This window comes from Juglans regia, chromosome 8, assembly GCF_001411555.2.
Source record: "Juglans regia cultivar Chandler chromosome 8, Walnut 2.0, whole genome shotgun sequence".
Classification (NCBI taxonomy): Eukaryota; Viridiplantae; Streptophyta; class Magnoliopsida; order Fagales; family Juglandaceae; genus Juglans; species Juglans regia.
The window spans coordinates 9,538,809-9,556,341 of NC_049908.1; the positions used below are offsets into that span (position 1 = coordinate 9,538,809).

A 17,533-nucleotide genomic window follows, 5' to 3' on the forward strand; every position below is an offset into this window, starting at 1 on the left:
GATTAGAAATGACTGAAATTGGATATGAGACTTCAATCAGTGCTGATTTTAAATTAAAATAAATTTTTAATGGCCGATCTTTAAATTCTAAAATGAGTCTAAATAATAAATTAGATTTAACCTAGTTATTGAGTCTAATTAAAACTGCTAATCAACCTCAATAATTTATTACTTGTGTGCTTATCCAATATGACCCATTAAATATAATTTAGGCTAATAAAAATTATCAATATTTTAACCTTAAAATTATTGGACTGGGTCGTTACAAAATTTTTCATTAACTAATATTAATTATTAAATTAAATATCCATAAACATATTAAAATCACAAAATTAAACTTTATATTTTTTTTGAAATTTATATTATTCAATAGTTTCCAAAAATATTCATTTTTATTATGAAATACATCATTCTAATTATTAACTATAGATTATAAAATTCTCTACCTCATTTTTTTCCAAATTTATTTGATTAAAAAATTCTAAATTATGAGCCGATCCACCAAAAATTAGACCTCTTTCAATTACGACGAAAAGTTATCCATTATTTTTTATAGATTCGCTGTAATGCAAAAATTCATTTCAGAATATTATCGGTTATAATTGAAAAATTCGAAACTGTATTAGAAACTGAAAATTTGGAAAATTCCTATAAAAAATTTCTATCTTGTAACCCAATTACGCTCCAAAACCCTCGTATACATGTATACTGTCTTTTTCCCACGATATTCCCTCCATCACACCTACTCTTGCGGCCAGAAGCCTCCCCACGTGAAATATAATTTTTCTATATAGCAAACCAAGAAACCCTTCCCGCCGAAGACCATTGCCTCATTCCTCCGTCACGTGTTCCTTCACTGTCGACCGCCACAGGGAAGGGCTCTGTCAGCCCCAGAAACCTCCACCGGCCACTTTCACCGTTGTACTTCTTCCACGTCCAAGCACAGAGAAGGTCCGTTAGCGCCGTCGACCTCTGACTAGCCACCATCGCCGTCGGCCCTGCTTTCTCTCTCACGGTGAGTCTGAAGTCCCTCTCTGTCGCACTGTATTTTCTCTCTTAAGCTCTCTGTTTTGCTCCTCTCGGTACCGAAAGCATCTCAGGAGCAATTTATTGTGGATTTCAGGTTACAAGGTTTCACCTCGGGTCGGGGCGTGACAGAGAAAGTTATCGAGAATGGCAGAAGACAAGTTAGTAATTAAGACATTTACGGATTTGGGAGTATGTGACAAATTGGTGGAGGCTTGCGAAAATCTGGGATGGAAAACTCCATCGAAGATACAAGCCGAAGCAATTCCTCACGCGCTTCATGGTTCATTCTCTTATTGATTAATTTTTTACTATCTTGTTGTGGGTTAATTTCCTTAGTACTATTTCTAATTTTCAGTATCCTCTATTGATTTAGCATCTTTTCATACATGTTTTGTCTACCAAGTGGAATTAGCGATCTATGTGCTTGTCCACTTAATTGTTTGTATTTTTATAAACTACTCCATTATTTTTGCCTTTTTGGATTTTTCAATTTCAGGAAAAGACTTGATTGGGCTAGCACAAACAGGTTCGGGTAAGACAGGAGCTTTTGTTCTTCCCATTTTGCAAGCCCTTTTAGAATCTCAACAAGCGTTCTTTGCTTGTGTGGTGTCCCCTACGAGGTCTGGTATCTAGCTTTTGTTTGATTGTTACAGGACATCTTTTTATTTCATTTTCTAGGAAGGGTGTTTCAATTTGAAAAAAAATCAGTTTATTCTCTTTTGCTTCCACTGATCTCTTATTTTCAATAGGGAACTTGCAATTCAGATTGCCGATCAGTTCAAAGCGTTAGGATCAGGCTTTGGCATTAAGTGTGCAGTGGTGAGATTTTGGCTGAAATTGGTCTCCAGAGAGACCTGTTACTTCATTTATCGTAGTCATTGGATATATTGACCACATGATGTTGCTAATACGTTTTTCTGTCATATCAAGTAACCTTTAGCTTCAGGACCATGGAATGTAGTTTTTGCTTCTTTACAATGAAATTTATACTCTAGTTGTTGCACTTTTTTATTCATGCTAACAAATATGTAACTATCAATGTTCTACAATTCTATGTCATCTAGTTATCCGGTACAAGGGTCTATTAATTTCTTTTATACTGGAACACAAGTTTTATAATTAGAAAAGCTAGAGCATAAAATCCTTGAAGTTGATTGCTTTGACTTCCATCAGTTGAATGTGAAGTTTTTTATTCAGTACGCTGACCATCATTGATCCTTTATTATGCTCTTTACATCATATGCTAGGTCTTGGCCAACAAGTTCAATGCTTATAAGTTTGTTTGTAATTCTAATAGATGATGCAATTGGCAAGAGGCTCCCAGAAGTGCAAACCTACAACAAAAGTTTTTTTGAAATCATGGTCTTACGTTGGCCCTTGTTGGTTTGGTTGTAATTACGTTATATTAAAGTATGGGTATTCTGGTAATTTTAGATTTGTTGATAGACTTTTCACTTTTTCCCAGATGAGTCTTCTTTTAAGTTTTGGAGTATTTCCTGTCTTTATTTGCTAGTTTCTTTCTTGATTTAGGAGGATTTTCAATGGCTTAAGGCTTTATTGTAATCTGTCAAAATATCTAGAAAAGGAATTCAATGAAATTTCATAAGCATTCACGAACTCATCAATAAATCTAATCTAGTGCTGAATTTTCTAAAGATCCTGTACCAAGAAGTCTTGATTGTCTTGATATGTAATAAAAGCACATTGTCAGATGAAGCATATGGAGTTCGTTATATGTTGTGAGGTAATTTAGATTGTACAGTTTATGGTTGTATTATGTATATTGTTCATTTTTTCTTTTGCTAAGTGATGTTTCAATGGAAGTTTGTGCATTAGATATAAGAATATGGGCAAGTTCAAGAAAAGGTCTTCTTTTGGTTGCTAAGCTTTTGATGCTAAGATTATCCGGTTCAATTTGTGTGATATTGAGATTTGATAGAAGTTTCTTGTTAAGTTTGCCTTTTTTTTTAATAAGCATCTTTAACGAATTCTCTGTAGCTTGTTGGAGAGGAAGACATAATGGAACAGTATATCAACCTTGCAAGGCTTCCACACATTATTGTAAGTGTTCTTTGTTTAACTTGATAATTTGTACAAGGGCATAAATTTTTTCATAACTGAAAATGTGAATTTTTGTTTCTTTTGTCATATGTTTTATGTGGGGTTGAAAGCCTTTGATAATCTGTTGGTGCTTGATAAGCATTTTCTATGTTTTCTATATTTCGTATTGTACCTTTTGCTTTTGAATTTTGTTGAAAGCAGCCAAACCAAGTAATAAGAAATGTGTCAAAGGTATTTTTTTTTTTTTTAATTTCATGTGATTATAGTAGTATTTTTTAACCAAGCCTATCAACACTTTCCATTAGGGATTATCAAAATTAACATATATTGTCTTGCTTGAATGAATGGCATCTACTAATCATTGACAGTTTTCATGATAGTTTGGCTTTTCACCTTCCCTTGGTGTTTGTTTCATCTAGTTCCATGGTTTGCTTGTGCTCCTCTTAGGCAATTTAGTTTTTCAGTTTTGTATGGTTAATTAAAGTAATTTATCCTTTCACCTTCACTTCAACGTTTTGAACTTTTAGATATGATTTCTTGGCCCTTTTACTCAATAATAAACCTAAGAATGTATTTCTTTTTTTGATAAGTAATAATTTTTATTGATGTGAATGAAATTAGGCAATGCCCAAGTACACAGGAAATATACTAAGAGAGGCACCTAATTACATTCTAATAGACTAGAAAGAAGATAAGAATTCATGAACATTCCCTCCCCTCAATACAATAGCAGAAAACCACTGGAAAATAGAGAATACAAAGAAGTTCCATATTTCCCCCATTGCACGCTCCTTGTTATTAAAACATCTGTCATTCCTTTCCAACCATAGACACCACATTAGGCACAAAGGAATCATCCGCCACACGGCTGCTAATTGGGCACTACTATGAGACCTATTCCAGCATGCTAATAGGTCCACCACACTCTTGGGCATAACCCAACTTAGCCCAGCTCTACTAAGAATACCAGCCCAAAGCTCCCCAGCCACCTCACAATGTAAGAGCAAGTGATCTACCGATTCTCCACTTTTTTTACACATGTAGCACCACTCCATGATCACCATACCTCGTTTTCTTAAATTGTCAACCGTCAATATCTTCCCATGAGCAGCTGTCCAAGTGAAAAAAGCAACTTTAGAAGGCACTAACACCTTCCATATACTCTTCCATGGAAAGAAAGTGGGCTGTAGGACTGTCAAAGCCTTATAGAAAGATTTAACAGTAAACTTCTCTTTCCTCGTGTGAGTCCACAACATACGGTCTCCCCCATTGGCCCCTAACTTTGCTGAATATAAGTGACTGTAAAACTCTGCCAGCTCTTCTAATTCCCAGTCCTGAGCATTTCTTGTAAAAGTGACATTCCAAGTGACCATCCCATTGGCACGACATAGAACTTCTGAAACTGGGGCTTGCTGATTTCCAGCCAAATTAAAAGCACATGGGAAAGCAATGCAAAGAGGGCTCTCCTCACTCCATACATCGAACCAAAAGCGGGTACGTGTTCCATCACCCACCTCAAACTTAAGATGTTTTTCAAAGGTATTCCACCCCTTCCTTATGAATTTCCACAGGCTTACTCCGTAAGACCCCCTACCCTCCTTAGAGCACCATTCCCCCCACTCACAACCATACTTATGATCAATAACCTCTCTCCACAGCGAATTCCCTTCCTTATGATACCTCCACAGCCACTTCCCTAGGAGTGCCTTATTGAAAACACACAAGTTTCGTACCCCTAACCCCCCATTCGCCAATGGACAGCACACCCTTTGCCAACTCACAAGGTGAAATTTGGATTCCTCCCCCATACCACCCCACAAAAAAGCTCTAAACAACTTTTCTAACCGGTTTGCTACGCCCACCGGTAAGGGAAATAGAGAAAGATAGTAAGTGGGAAGGTTGGAAAGAGTGCTTCTAATAAGGGTTAATCTCCCCCCTCTCGATAAATATAGCCGTTTCCATCCTGAAAGTCGTTGCTCAACCTTCTCTACCACCCCATCCCAAATGCTCTTTGCTTTGAAAGACGCCCCTAAGGGGAGTCCAAGATATGTCATAGGGAGAGAGGCAATTTTGCAACCTAGTAGCTCCGCTAAAGAGGCTATATTGTTCACCTCCCCCACCGGAACCAGCTCCGACTTCCCCAAGTTCACCTTGAGTCCCGAAACAGCTTCAAAACACAACAAAACTGCCCTTAAAGCTTGGATCTGGCCACTTACAGCATCACAAAAAATGAGCGTATCATCAGCAAAGAGTAAATGCGAAATGGAGCTGGTATTACTATTGCTGTCCACTGAAAAACCAGCAAGAATTCCCCCCCTTACAGCGGCCTCCACCATGCGACTCAATGCCTCCATTACAATGACAAAAAGGAAAGGGGATAGTGGATCCCCTTGTCTCAAACCCCTGGAAGATTGAAAAAAACCACAAGGTCTTCCATTGACTAGGACCGAAAATCGAGCGGTTGAGACACAATGTTTAATCCAAGCACACCATCTATCCCCAAAACCACATCTTCTAAGCATATAAAGGAGAAAATCCCAACATACATGGTCATAAGCTTTCTCCATATCGAGCTTGCAAAGAACCCCCGGGGTGCCCTCTCGCAACCGACTATCCAAGCACTCATTTGCTATCAACACTGAGTCCAGAATTTGCCGCCCCTTTACAAATGCATTTTGAGGTTTGGAAATGAGTTTGTCCATGACCAAACTCATTCGATTAGCTAACACCTTTGATATGATTTTATAAATCCCCCCTACCAAACTAATAGGCCGGAAATCTTTCAATTCATATGCACCGGCTATTTTCGGAATGAGAGCAATGAAAGTGGCGTTTAGTGACTTCTCAAACTTTTGACTAGAATGAAAAGTATGGAAAATCTGCATCACTTCCTCCTTCACAATGTCCCAACTCTCCTGAAAGAACGCCAAAGAGAAACCATCCGGACCGGGTGCTTTGTCTCTGCACATACTCTTCACCACGAGATGCACCTCCTCTTCATCAAAAGGCCTCTCCAACCATCCAGCTGCATCCAAATCCAGTTGAGCAAAGGGTAAACCATCTAGTTTGGGGTGCCATTCTTCTTTTTCAGCAAGGAGATCCTCATAATACTGCACTATGTGGTCTTGGATTTCTTCGGAAGAATGTAACACACTAGGACCGGTATGGAGTACTTCAATGGCATTGTTGCGCCTATGTGAATTAGCCACCTTGTGGAAAAACTTAGTACATTTATCCCCCTCCTTCAACCAAAGTGCCCTTGATTTTTGCCTCCAAGATATTTCTTCTAGCAACAATACTTTCTCAATTTCTGTCACCACCACTTTCTTCCGTAATAAAGAGTCCGTATTAACTACCCCTTCCTCCAAAGCCTGCAGCTCATCCCAAAGGATATTTTTTTGCACTTCCGTATGTCTAAATTCTTCTTCATTCCACTTCATCAAGTCAAACTTGAGAGCTTTAAGTTTACCCGCCACTATGAAACTAGGGGTGCCCTCAAAAGAATAACTGTCCCACCAAACCTTTACCTTATCCGCAAATCCTTCAACTTCCAACCACATATTCTCAAATTTGAAGGAGCGTCTACCCCCACGAATACCACCACAATCAAGCAAAATTGGGAAATGATCGGAACAAACACGTGGCAGCCTTTTCTGACATAGGTCCGGAAAATGCGTCTCCCAAGAAGAGGAGACTAGAAATCTGTCTAGCCGGGACCCCCCTCGGCTATTAGACCAAGTGTAGGCCCCCCCAATCAGCGGAAGATCCACAAGATTCAGATCAAAGATCAACTCTGAAAAGGCTTCCATTGCCCCTGACGACGTAGAGGCCCCTGCCCTCTCACTTGGGAACCGAACAATATTAAAATCTCCGCAAAAAACCCAGGGTAAATCCCATAAGGAGTGAAGACCTGCCAATTCCTCCCACAAAAAGCATCTATCTCTTTCTACATTGGGCCCATACACACCCGCTAAAGCCCACAACCACCCATCCTCAGTGTTCCTAAAAGATACAGCCATTGTGAAATTCCCCATGCAATCCTCGACCATCTCCACCACACGCTTATCCCACATTACCAACACCCCTCCCGAAGCCCCCGATGAGGGTAGAGAACACCACTCCACAAAGGAACAGCCCCACAAGCTTCGAATTATGTATCTATCAACGCCACACAACTTAGTCTCTTGAAGGCATACAATGTCAGCCTTCCAACTCCGAATGAGGGATCTAATTCGAAGCCGTTTGTTCACGTCATTGATCCCCCTTACATTTCATGAGAGGATTTTAGGTTTCATTAAAAAACAAAATGCCCTTACCCTTCAGCCTCTCCCTCCCCACACTTCCCTCCTTGTTGTCGTAATTAATGGAGCATTTGAGACGTTTCAACTCCCGGTCCCGTTTCACTGCTGATTTCAGAACCGTTGGTCTCCCGGCCTCCATTGCAATCAACAGGGCCTTAAACTGTTCTTCATACCCAGCAAACGAGATTCCCACACACTCTTGAACTTCCTCTACTTTTTTTAACAGCCAATCGTCTGTTATATTGTACACTGGCTTTGGGGAAATAATACGTAACGGGATAGGACTTTCCAACTCATCCTTATCACCCTCAAAGCCACTGCCCATGAGCTGATCCATTGGTTGGACCATAGAAACAGCCTCCTTCAACACCACTGAATAAGACCCAGTGCCCCCATCGATCCCCCCTTCCATATCCTCCACCCACAAGTTCCGAGTGTTACACACCTCATCCACCTCCCCATCCACCAAAGTTTTCTCAACAAGCTCATCATTTTCGACCTCCACTGCCTTCAAAGCCTCTTCTTCCACTTCCGCCAACATGGGCAGTACCTGAGCTACTCCTAAGCCCTCGACAGTGGTCGGCGACATGATCTGAGCGTACCCCGACGTGACATTACTAGAGGTACTGTTAGACTGGGCTCTAGTCCTGACATGCATGGGAGGGATGGTGGTTTGGTTGGGGTGCAGTGTAGTGGAGAGGATGGCAGGAGACGTGATGGCTTTGACAAGGAAGGTATGGTTGGTCTCTTGTCAGAATGTATTTCTTGTCTTGGAATATATATATATTTTTTCTATTGGCACCAGGTATTTGGGAACAGCGTCCCAACCATAGTTTTAAATTCCGTTCTGTTCTGGCCGGAGTTTTCTGTTCCGGTGTAGCATCCAGTACACTATACCTCCTCATTCCATTTCACTCCAAATTCTGGTCTGTTTTGGCCATTCTGGTCAAATTCCGTCCATTCCGGCTGGAATTGGCATTCCAGTCCCTATTCCATTTCGGACTATGTTTGGATGGCATTTTGTAAATTTTAAATCGAGATGGTATTTAATTAATTCTAGAATATAAAATTTATTTATATAATTTTAATTTTTTTGTAACTTTAAATATGTCCCCTCATTCTTTTTTTTTTTTTAAAATTTTTAAATATCATTATTTTTAATAATTTCTCTATTCTTTTACTTTTTTTCTTTGTTTTTGTGTCTCAACTCAAGTTTGTATTTTTTTCAACGTATATTCATCTTATAAATCTTCAATTCTTCTATATATATATAAACGTATACATGATACACACACATATGTATTTATTCTATTAGTTGTTAGTTTATATATACTTATAAGTATATTTATATATAATATAATTAATTCCGAAGCGGTACACCGGAATACACCGGTATTGAAATATTTCATTTCAGTACTTAAATTAGAATGATCATCGGAATTCAAACCGTTGATCCCGACTAATCCTGGGGGTGCACAGGCTCTCAGCAAGGAGTTTCTTGCAAGTGCATCTCGGGTAATTCAAGGGAAAAATTTCCTAGTTCGATGGCCCCTATAGATTTTTTGCATCCAAGGGGATTTGAACCTTAGACCTAGGGAGAGCGTTACCCCAAGCCCAAGGCCTTTACCACTTGAGCCAACCCTTAGGGTTTCTTGTCTTGGAAAATCGTTAATTGGCAGTTTCCATTCTGAACTTCCTTTGATGTCAAATAAAAAGAAAATGATATTTGGTACGTCTATTGATAATTTGAATATAGCGGATATTTTGTACTGGTACCATGCAACTTAGTTACAAAAGAGCTGCATGTTCACAAGTTCCTTCGTATCACTATGCAACTTACCCACAAAAAAAAAAAAAGAGAGCTGCATGTTCACCTATGAGATATCCGTTGAATTTTCTTGGACTTTTTTAAATGGATTTATTATTTCAGTTTCTGAATCTGTAAATCAAATTTTACTACCATTTTTTATTAGTTTTTTAAATGGGATTATATTTTCAGAGACTTCGTTTCCGTGTAGGTCGGAACACCGGGACGCCTTGTCGATCATCTATCCAACACAAAAGGTTTTTCCTTTCATGCATTGAAGTATTTGGTACAGTTTTCTTATTTCATGTCAGTCACGCACTTTCTTTTGTAGATGCATGCCTACATGTTTAGTTTATTGGTGCTATGTGCAACATCTTTTATTGTATGTAGTATGGAGACATTGATGTTAGCTGTAGTTGTGTGGAAAAATTTTATACAAGGTTGATGAACTTATTTATGGATTTCAAATGATAAGATGAATCAGAATCTTTGACATTAATATGGAAGAATTGATGTATGTGCACCAAAATACCTCATACTTTTAGTAAGTAAAGCTTTATATTATCTTGATTCTAAAAAAAAAAAAGTTTGAAATGCTTCAAGAAAATCTTGAAACTACATTTCCTTTACTAGGAATAGAAATTTGAAAGTTGTATGTAATAGCTACTGCTTGAAATGCCAGTCAATGAAAATTAAAAAAATAAAATAAAATCGTTTTTCAAATAATTCCTTGTTAACCACGGAATTTCTTGGACAAAATCTTGAAAGTTCACTTCCCAAGCAAGGAAAACTTGAGAAGTTGTGTCTGGTAATGCATATTGAAACCATTGACATGTCAAATCCTGAACTAAAATCTTATCTTTTACGGCCTTGTGTGACTTATTCTTGTGTAAGGTTAGTAACGTATATTAAACGTTTAAAGATACATAGATCGAACACAAAGTATTCAGCGAAAGCACAAACTACTGCTTCCTTCAGCAATGAGTTTGCTTTGTTTTAGCATAATCTAGGAAGTGCCAATAACAAAGCGGAACACGGGCATGGTAAGAAACATAAAAAATGATATGACTGATAGTTAATTAAAAAAAAAGAAAAAAAGAAAAAAAGGTGATTATCTTCCCCAAAGACGTCTAGACTGGCGAGAGAAAACCCAAGGCACCCAAACCTGCTGCCACCCATCACCCACCCTAGGCTGGCGAGTGACACCTCATCACTGTCACAGACAGGGTCGATAGGCCTGGCGACTTCGCTGATGGCCGTTCGGCGTAGGTCCTCCCTTCGGCGACCTATACTTTTGCAAGATTCTTTCTCTGTCTTTCTCGGAGGTGACATCGACCATCGAACCTGTGCCTCTGCCACCGCCACCGCCATAGACAAGACCGACAGGCTCTGGCGACTCCATTGAAGGCCCTCCGACGACGATCCCCCTCCAGCGACCCGGATTTTGATCTACATTTTATTTTAGTATAACATATTTTTCCGTGAGATGATGTAGCGAGATGATCCTGAGAGATGATCTTGTGATTTGGGATTAGATGATGATGACGAGCAACGTGGATTCATCTCAGATGAAAGGTGAGAGGTGGAATAAAAAAACTTTCTTTTTTACGAAAGAGGTAGGAAATAGTTTTCACATCTCTGAATGTAGTAAAAGGATGGCTAAGTTCATATGTCTAGGTGGGACGACAACTTCGTGGGTGGCTAAGGGGATAGATGATTATTTAGAACTCAAATGTCATGAAGGATTCTTCAGGGAGCTAAGGATGGGTAATGGAGTTCTCATTATTCAACATCATATTAACGCAAGGGGCAGCTTTCTGCTACTCTCAGAATTCCGGAATGAAAGGAGGAAAGGTTTGTTGGTGATTTCGGTTGGCGCAAATGGCATTGGATGGAAAGGTTTTTTGCAGTCCATTTGAAGCGTTATTGGGTCTAAAGCCGCTATTATGAAGCATGCAATTAGAGGGGAGTTTGTTGATGGAAAGATAGTGGGAGGGCCTTCCTCGGTCAAAGGTGACTCATACACTTCAATATTGAGGTCACTGGCGGGTGGTTCGGCCGAGACTAGCTCTGCGGCTGAAGGAAAATGTAAGGAACTTGTAGGAGACAAAGGCTGTCAGGTGACATTGGGAGAAGTGGAGGGGCTCTTGTGGCCTGTCAAAGCGCAATTGACTAGAGTTATGGAGTATGTGAGAGATCTTATGATTAAAGTGGACAAGGGGTTGGACCTAGTCATGGGTTTGGGTGGTAGGTTGCAAACGGACGAGGGTGGGGGGGTGGTGGGGGGGCGGGGGGTAGATCCTACGGGTTTGAAGGCCTCAAGTGCGCCGGCAAAGGGTATTTCAATGCCGTCACAGATAGGGTCGTTGGATGCCAGCATCACTGTTCACGCTGGTATCACTCAGGACATTGGTAGCTTGTCGTATGACTACCCTCAGTCACCAGTTGCAAATGGGGTTGGTACTTTTTTCGAAGGTTCACTTTCAAATGAAGATGGGGTTCCTCTAGGGTCTTGAGTACTTTGAAAGAAACAGACGAGCCTCTTTTAGAAGATGAAATGGGGTAATAGAAGGTATTGTTTCCCCTACTTGTTCTATGCCTACTGAAGGAGCAGTTGGGTCTGACAAAGTGGCACATAAAGGATCATTGGGGGGTGGAGCACATACAAGCAATGTCCTCGTCATCGATGGGGGGGTTGAACCTTTAATGGTGACAACAACTATGGACAACAACCATATAGCTGTTGAGGAGGTTCGGGATTTGAATGCAGGATATGGCAGGAGGAAATTATGGGTTTTTCGTTGGTGCCTTGTAAGGAGGAATGTCTAGGTTGGGAGTGCAGTTGGGTACTGTGTTTGAGGATAATGTTGTTCTCTTGGTTTTTCTTCCTCTAATAAACAATATAGCGGGTTCACCATCGGATTGGGTTGTGCATAAGGTTAACGAGATTCAGCATATCGTGGGGCTTTCACATGGAGGATGTGAAGACCAATTTAAAGCACTATTCACTGCGATTGAGGCGAGCTACTCGCTTGAAACCAAATCAAGTTTTAAGAAAAGCAGGGAGTTAAAGCGTCTTTTTTGGGCAATCAAGTACGATGCTAAGGGTGGTAGCTCAAGTCGAGGGAAGACTAAAGGGAGGGCATTATGAAGACGTTCTCGTAGAGGGAGTTTCGGGTGGAATATTAGTCTTACAGGAAACAAGGGGTTGGGGTTGTGGAGGTGTGTTCTATTCCAATTTGGGCTTGGTGTATTTTGGGTAGTTTTTCGTGGGCTTTTTGGGTCATTAGGAGCTCTCTAGTATGGACTAGGTGTTTTCTTGTAAACGTCTGGTACACTTGGTTACTCCTATTGATATATATATAATATTTTTACTTATAAAAAAAAAAGTTAGTTAATAAATATGAGAATACTTATGGGGAGATTTCTTGTTATGTATATAATTTTTGTGCTTATGTTTTCTTTCTTTCCTTTTTTAATTTTTAATTTTTTAGTTAGTATGTTTTCTTTCTTTTACCTAGTGTATATCTGTCACTGATCTCTTAATGATGCTTTAAGAGACATGTGGCAAACATGGAGGCTCACATTTTCAAATTATTTTGCCATCTTTTTCAGCTGTATTGTTTACATTATAGTTTGGGTCAAACATGCTACAAAGAAGATGATAATCAACACTTTGCGCTCTGTGCAATTTTATAGCCATAAGGCCAAAAGCATGTCTGAATGTGTGTATCTTTATATGTACTTATACACAGATTATATCATTTCCATGTTTTTTTGGGGTAAATTATATCGATTGCAGGTCATAAACAATATACACAACAAAAGTCCAGACATTATGGTGACAAAGTGCAGTAGCTATTCCTTCTAAATACTTTGCAATTCACAACTCTAATGTATTTTGATCTTTTTAGTTGTGTATGGTATCTTTCTTTAATTTATTGTATCCTTTTCGGTCGTGGTATCAACATTAGTGCAGCTCATTCCTCAATGTGATGAAAATTCTTTAATTACTTTCCCTTCCTCAGGTTTTGGATGAGGCGGATTGCTTATTGGAGGACAAATTTCAGAAGTCGATCGATGAGATTTTAGATGTTGTCCCTCGTGAGCGGAAAACATATTTATTTTCTGCCACAATGACACGAAAGGTATTAAATTTCTGCTATAATGTATGGATGAAAAATATATATGTTGTTTTAGTCCTCCATATAAATATGTAATTTCGATGAAAAGCATATATTTTCTCGGTCTATAACGTTGTAATTCATGCACACTGATTTATTTTCAGGTTCAGAAGCTCCAAAGGGTTTGTTTAAGAAATCCTGTGAAGGTAACGATGCTTATTCTTTTGTTCTTAAATTCAATTTTCACTAATTACCTTCACTTCTAACAATTGTCAGTTTTGGGAATATTTCAGATTGAAGTAGCATCTAAATATTCAACTGTCAACACACTAAACCAGCATTATTACTTGGTGCCTTCTAAGTACAAGGTTCTTACTTTTTTATTGTCAAACTTCTTTTCGAAGTGTCATATTAAAGTCTAGATATGTATGCTGAGTATTATGGCTAGTAATTAGCGCCAATAAGTCAGAATTTATGACTACTAATGGTATTAGGAAAATTATTTTGGTTTTCCTTTAACCAAGCATTCCTACGTACTTTGTTACCCAAAAAAAAAAAAAAACATTCCATGTTCTTGAGCCTGAGACAATAGAGTCGTTCACGAAAAGAATAATGATACATGTACAACCCTTTTTACAATCCTTTATACATGAAAAGAGTAATGAGGGTATTTATGTAAAGTGATGTTACTTTTATAAGTTATTTTACAAAAATTCCCCTCATTTAAAGGTACGCCTTTTTAGTTAAAGGTTGTCTCTAAAGCCATGTGACAGCAGAGTATAGAGGCCAATAATATTTGTTTCACCTTAAATTTAGTGATATAAATGAAAAATGATTTATAAATGAAGAATATTTTAAGCCACCCCAAAAACCGGAAAATACCAAACATGTTTTCTGGTAAACCTTTTATGTCAAAGTAAGTGGATCCTTGGTTTCTTTTGCATAATTCTTGCTGTTCAATGCTGTTGGCCTTTGGTATCTTCTTGGTAATATTTTCCTATTCATTGTTTTCACAGGATTGCCAGCTTGTATATATTTTGGGTGAGAAGCGTGGATTTTCAACAATGGTTTTTACGCGTACATGCGGCGCAACACGTTTGATTGCTCTGTTTCTACGAAATCTTGGACTTAGAGCCATTTCAATTAGTGGCAAAATGACCCAGGTACTATTTGTTAATTTAAATGAAGTATGAACGGTTAAATTTTTAGATCTTTTAAGTGTGTTGGTGACCCCTTCTCACCTTTTTTTTTTTTTTGTTCTTTGATTTATTCTTTCTCGTTTGAGGTCAATTCAATGTTGTCATAACTTTTTTAGTGAACTATTTGACAGCCAAGGAGACTTGAAGCCTTGAATCAGTTTAAGGAGGGAAAGTGCAATATTCTTATATGTACTAATGTGGCAAGTAGAGGACTTGACTTTCCATGCGTCGATATTGTCATCAATTATGATATCCCTGAAAGCCCCAAGGTTAGGCTCGCCTTTTTGGCTTTCTTTTTGCTACTTTATACTTCTCGTAAGCTTCTCATTTTTTTGTTTATGTGGCCTTTCTTGGATATTGCCTTTTCAAAATTTTCGTATGTAATTCATTGAGAGGGTATAGCGTGGTATTTCTATTGTATCACAGCCTGCTTGATGGGGGATTTTTGTTGAATTTATGAAGTGGATCCAGTTTTTTATGCATCTTTTAAGAAGTAGTGCAAAGTTGCTTTTTAAAGCACTTGTGTGCTTTTTTGAAGCTTTTGAAAAGTTTGAGCCCTCATAAACGGATCCTTTTGAATGTATCTTAAACAGAAACCGTATACGCCAGGCCTTGCCTTTAAACTCAAATATCAAAATTCTTTTTAGCTTTCTGCAGAGTTTGTTTTACTTGGCCCTTCTTTATATGGGCCTTTCATTATTCTTTATCACACAAAAGATCTGGAGTGCACTAATATTGGACTTAGAGCTTGCAATTCTTCAATTGATGGTGGATGGCAATTTTTCTAGACAAATTATTCGTAAGCTTTTTAGTGTTGTATAGTCAAATAATTGTGTTTCTTGTTCTGGCTTTGATTTACAAAGTGGCAGCTGAGTTCCTTCCCTTGGAAATTTTCCTACACCCTTGTATACATTTGTGTATATTATTTTTTCCTTTGAGTTTGTGTTTGTTACAATGCTACTAGAAATCATGCATCTCGATCCTTTCTTCTTGTTGTCTTTTATTTTATTTATATGATAACTAATGAAATGAATCGTGTAAGTTTTCTTTTGGCCCCTGTTCCATATTCCCTGGTTTGCTAATCACATGTGACACACAGGATTATATCCATAGAGTGGGAAGAACTGCCCGTGCAGGACGACTGGGTGTTGCGATCTCTATAGTGGATAGTTATGAGCTGGAATCCTTTTCAAAGATAGAGAATTGCCTCGGTAGGCAACATGTCATGTTTCTCTGAAGTGAGATTGCAAAAAGAGTCTCATTTTTTTTTATTTTTTGGTATATTTTTCAGGCATGAAGTTTACAGAACTTCCTTTTCAACTAGAGGAAGCCTTGCTATTGATGGAGCGTGTTTCTGAGGCCAAAAGAATATCTCGAAGGGTAATCAATTATATTTAAGGTTTTAATTTGGATGATCAATATCAAGAATACTTGTGCTGACAATGGGGATGAGATACACTCCATCCCCATCGACCCTGCACAAAGATGTGTTGGCTGATTGTTATTTATTACATTTTATCTGAAAACACAATGGAGAAGAAAACTTGAATGACCTGATATGGATTACTTTGTGTACTGTTAAATAGGAGCTGCCACTCCCTTTCTTGTTTTTTAATTATCTAAGGTAGGACCACAAAATTAGAGTGGTATGCACTCTATCAGATAAACTAAGACAAATGGAAAATAAAATAATAGAAACTGTGTCTGGGCAGCAAAAAAACAAAAAACTTCCCTGGCCATATTACTGAATATCTCTGCTTAGCAATCGTTGTGTTCTTGGCATCAACTAGTCCATGGAAGCAAGACACTTTTAAGAGGAGGAAACATGAAAATGAAATATAAGTACAGCTAGAAGCTAATAGATCAAAGTTTTTATAGATCAAAGTGCCTTGAAAAGATTTTGTTCCTCCAGTTTGGAATCTGACGCATGATTTGAGCAGTTTCCCAGATAGCATTTCATTTTCTTCCAACCATTCCAAGGCCCTACCAAACTTCATGTAGATTGCCTCCTTGAATCTTGCAGTTATAAGGTTCCCAGTTTTTGTGTAAGCTCCTAGAGAGATTGAACACCTTCAAAATGATTTGGACCCCCTTGGCGAGAATTCCAAAGTGAATCATTGATTTTACGCTCAACACTCATCTTAGGTTAGGTCGACTCTTTCCATTGTGGCCTAGTTCTGTAAACTTCAAACGAGTGAGTGTGTTTTATCTTAAGTTGTTTTACCATATATAATTCTTAGTCTTTTTATTGGTGATTATCGAGTTTGTCCTTTTTCATTTTCTTAAACGCTCTGTTGGGTGCAGGGTGGAAACTGTTTTCTGTTTGATTATCTTCTTGGAATCTTTGGTTTTGCTTGTCAATTCCCAACTCCTAATTTACCTGCCTGGTTTAGTTGTTGGAATTGGCTTCTTGCCCAACTAATGTTTCCACAACCAATATCCAAATCCTTCATTATTTTGATGTCTGCTTTTATTCTCTTTACTTGTTACGTCTATTTTTCACCAGGGTCTTGTTGACTATGTCGAACTGAATATTCCTTTGGTTTTCTGGCCTTTCTATTTGCATGCCTTTTATGTTTTTGGTTCTATCTGGTTGAGTACTAATCTAGTTTTGCGTTCTACCTTTGGTAAATTTTTCCATCTTATGTTGTTTCTGTGAACCTGTTTTTTTATTAATCGATTAATTCTTATTTGGTGGTTTATGTTCGAAATCAACAGAGAATCCAAGAATCTGGAAGCAAGGAAAAGAAGCGGGGAGGAGACGATGGCGACGAAGATACGGAGAAATACTTGGGTGTCAAGAATGGGAAGTTGTCAAAGAGGATAAAAAAATGAATCTAACCGCTCTGGTGGCAGATAATGTTAGAATTTTAAAAAAGTTATAGTTTTTTTTTTTTGTAATATATATGCAAATTTTGTTTGGTGTAAACGTTTAACTCTCGTTTTTTTAATTTTTATATATCAGTTTTTAGGAATGATGTTGCAGCAATCCATGCATTAAGATTTTGAGAA

General features: G+C 38.3%; 1 protein-coding gene across 1 annotated transcript; it reads left to right on the forward strand.

The window, feature by feature from the left end:
• The first annotated feature begins 736 nt into the window (after positions 1-736).
• LOC108993687 (DEAD-box ATP-dependent RNA helicase 10-like) lies at positions 737-17,533 on the forward strand. Its single transcript, XM_018968666.2, has 14 exons — positions 737-1,015; positions 1,124-1,309; positions 1,526-1,649; positions 1,779-1,848; positions 3,028-3,090; positions 9,410-9,484; positions 13,227-13,346; positions 13,487-13,528; positions 13,616-13,690; positions 14,339-14,485; positions 14,653-14,790; positions 15,621-15,732; positions 15,813-15,901; positions 17,240-17,533. Exons 2-14 carry the CDS (start codon positions 1,174-1,176, stop codon positions 17,354-17,356), a joined length of 1,308 nt encoding a protein of 435 aa, XP_018824211.1. The 5' UTR covers positions 737-1,015; positions 1,124-1,173; the 3' UTR covers positions 17,357-17,533.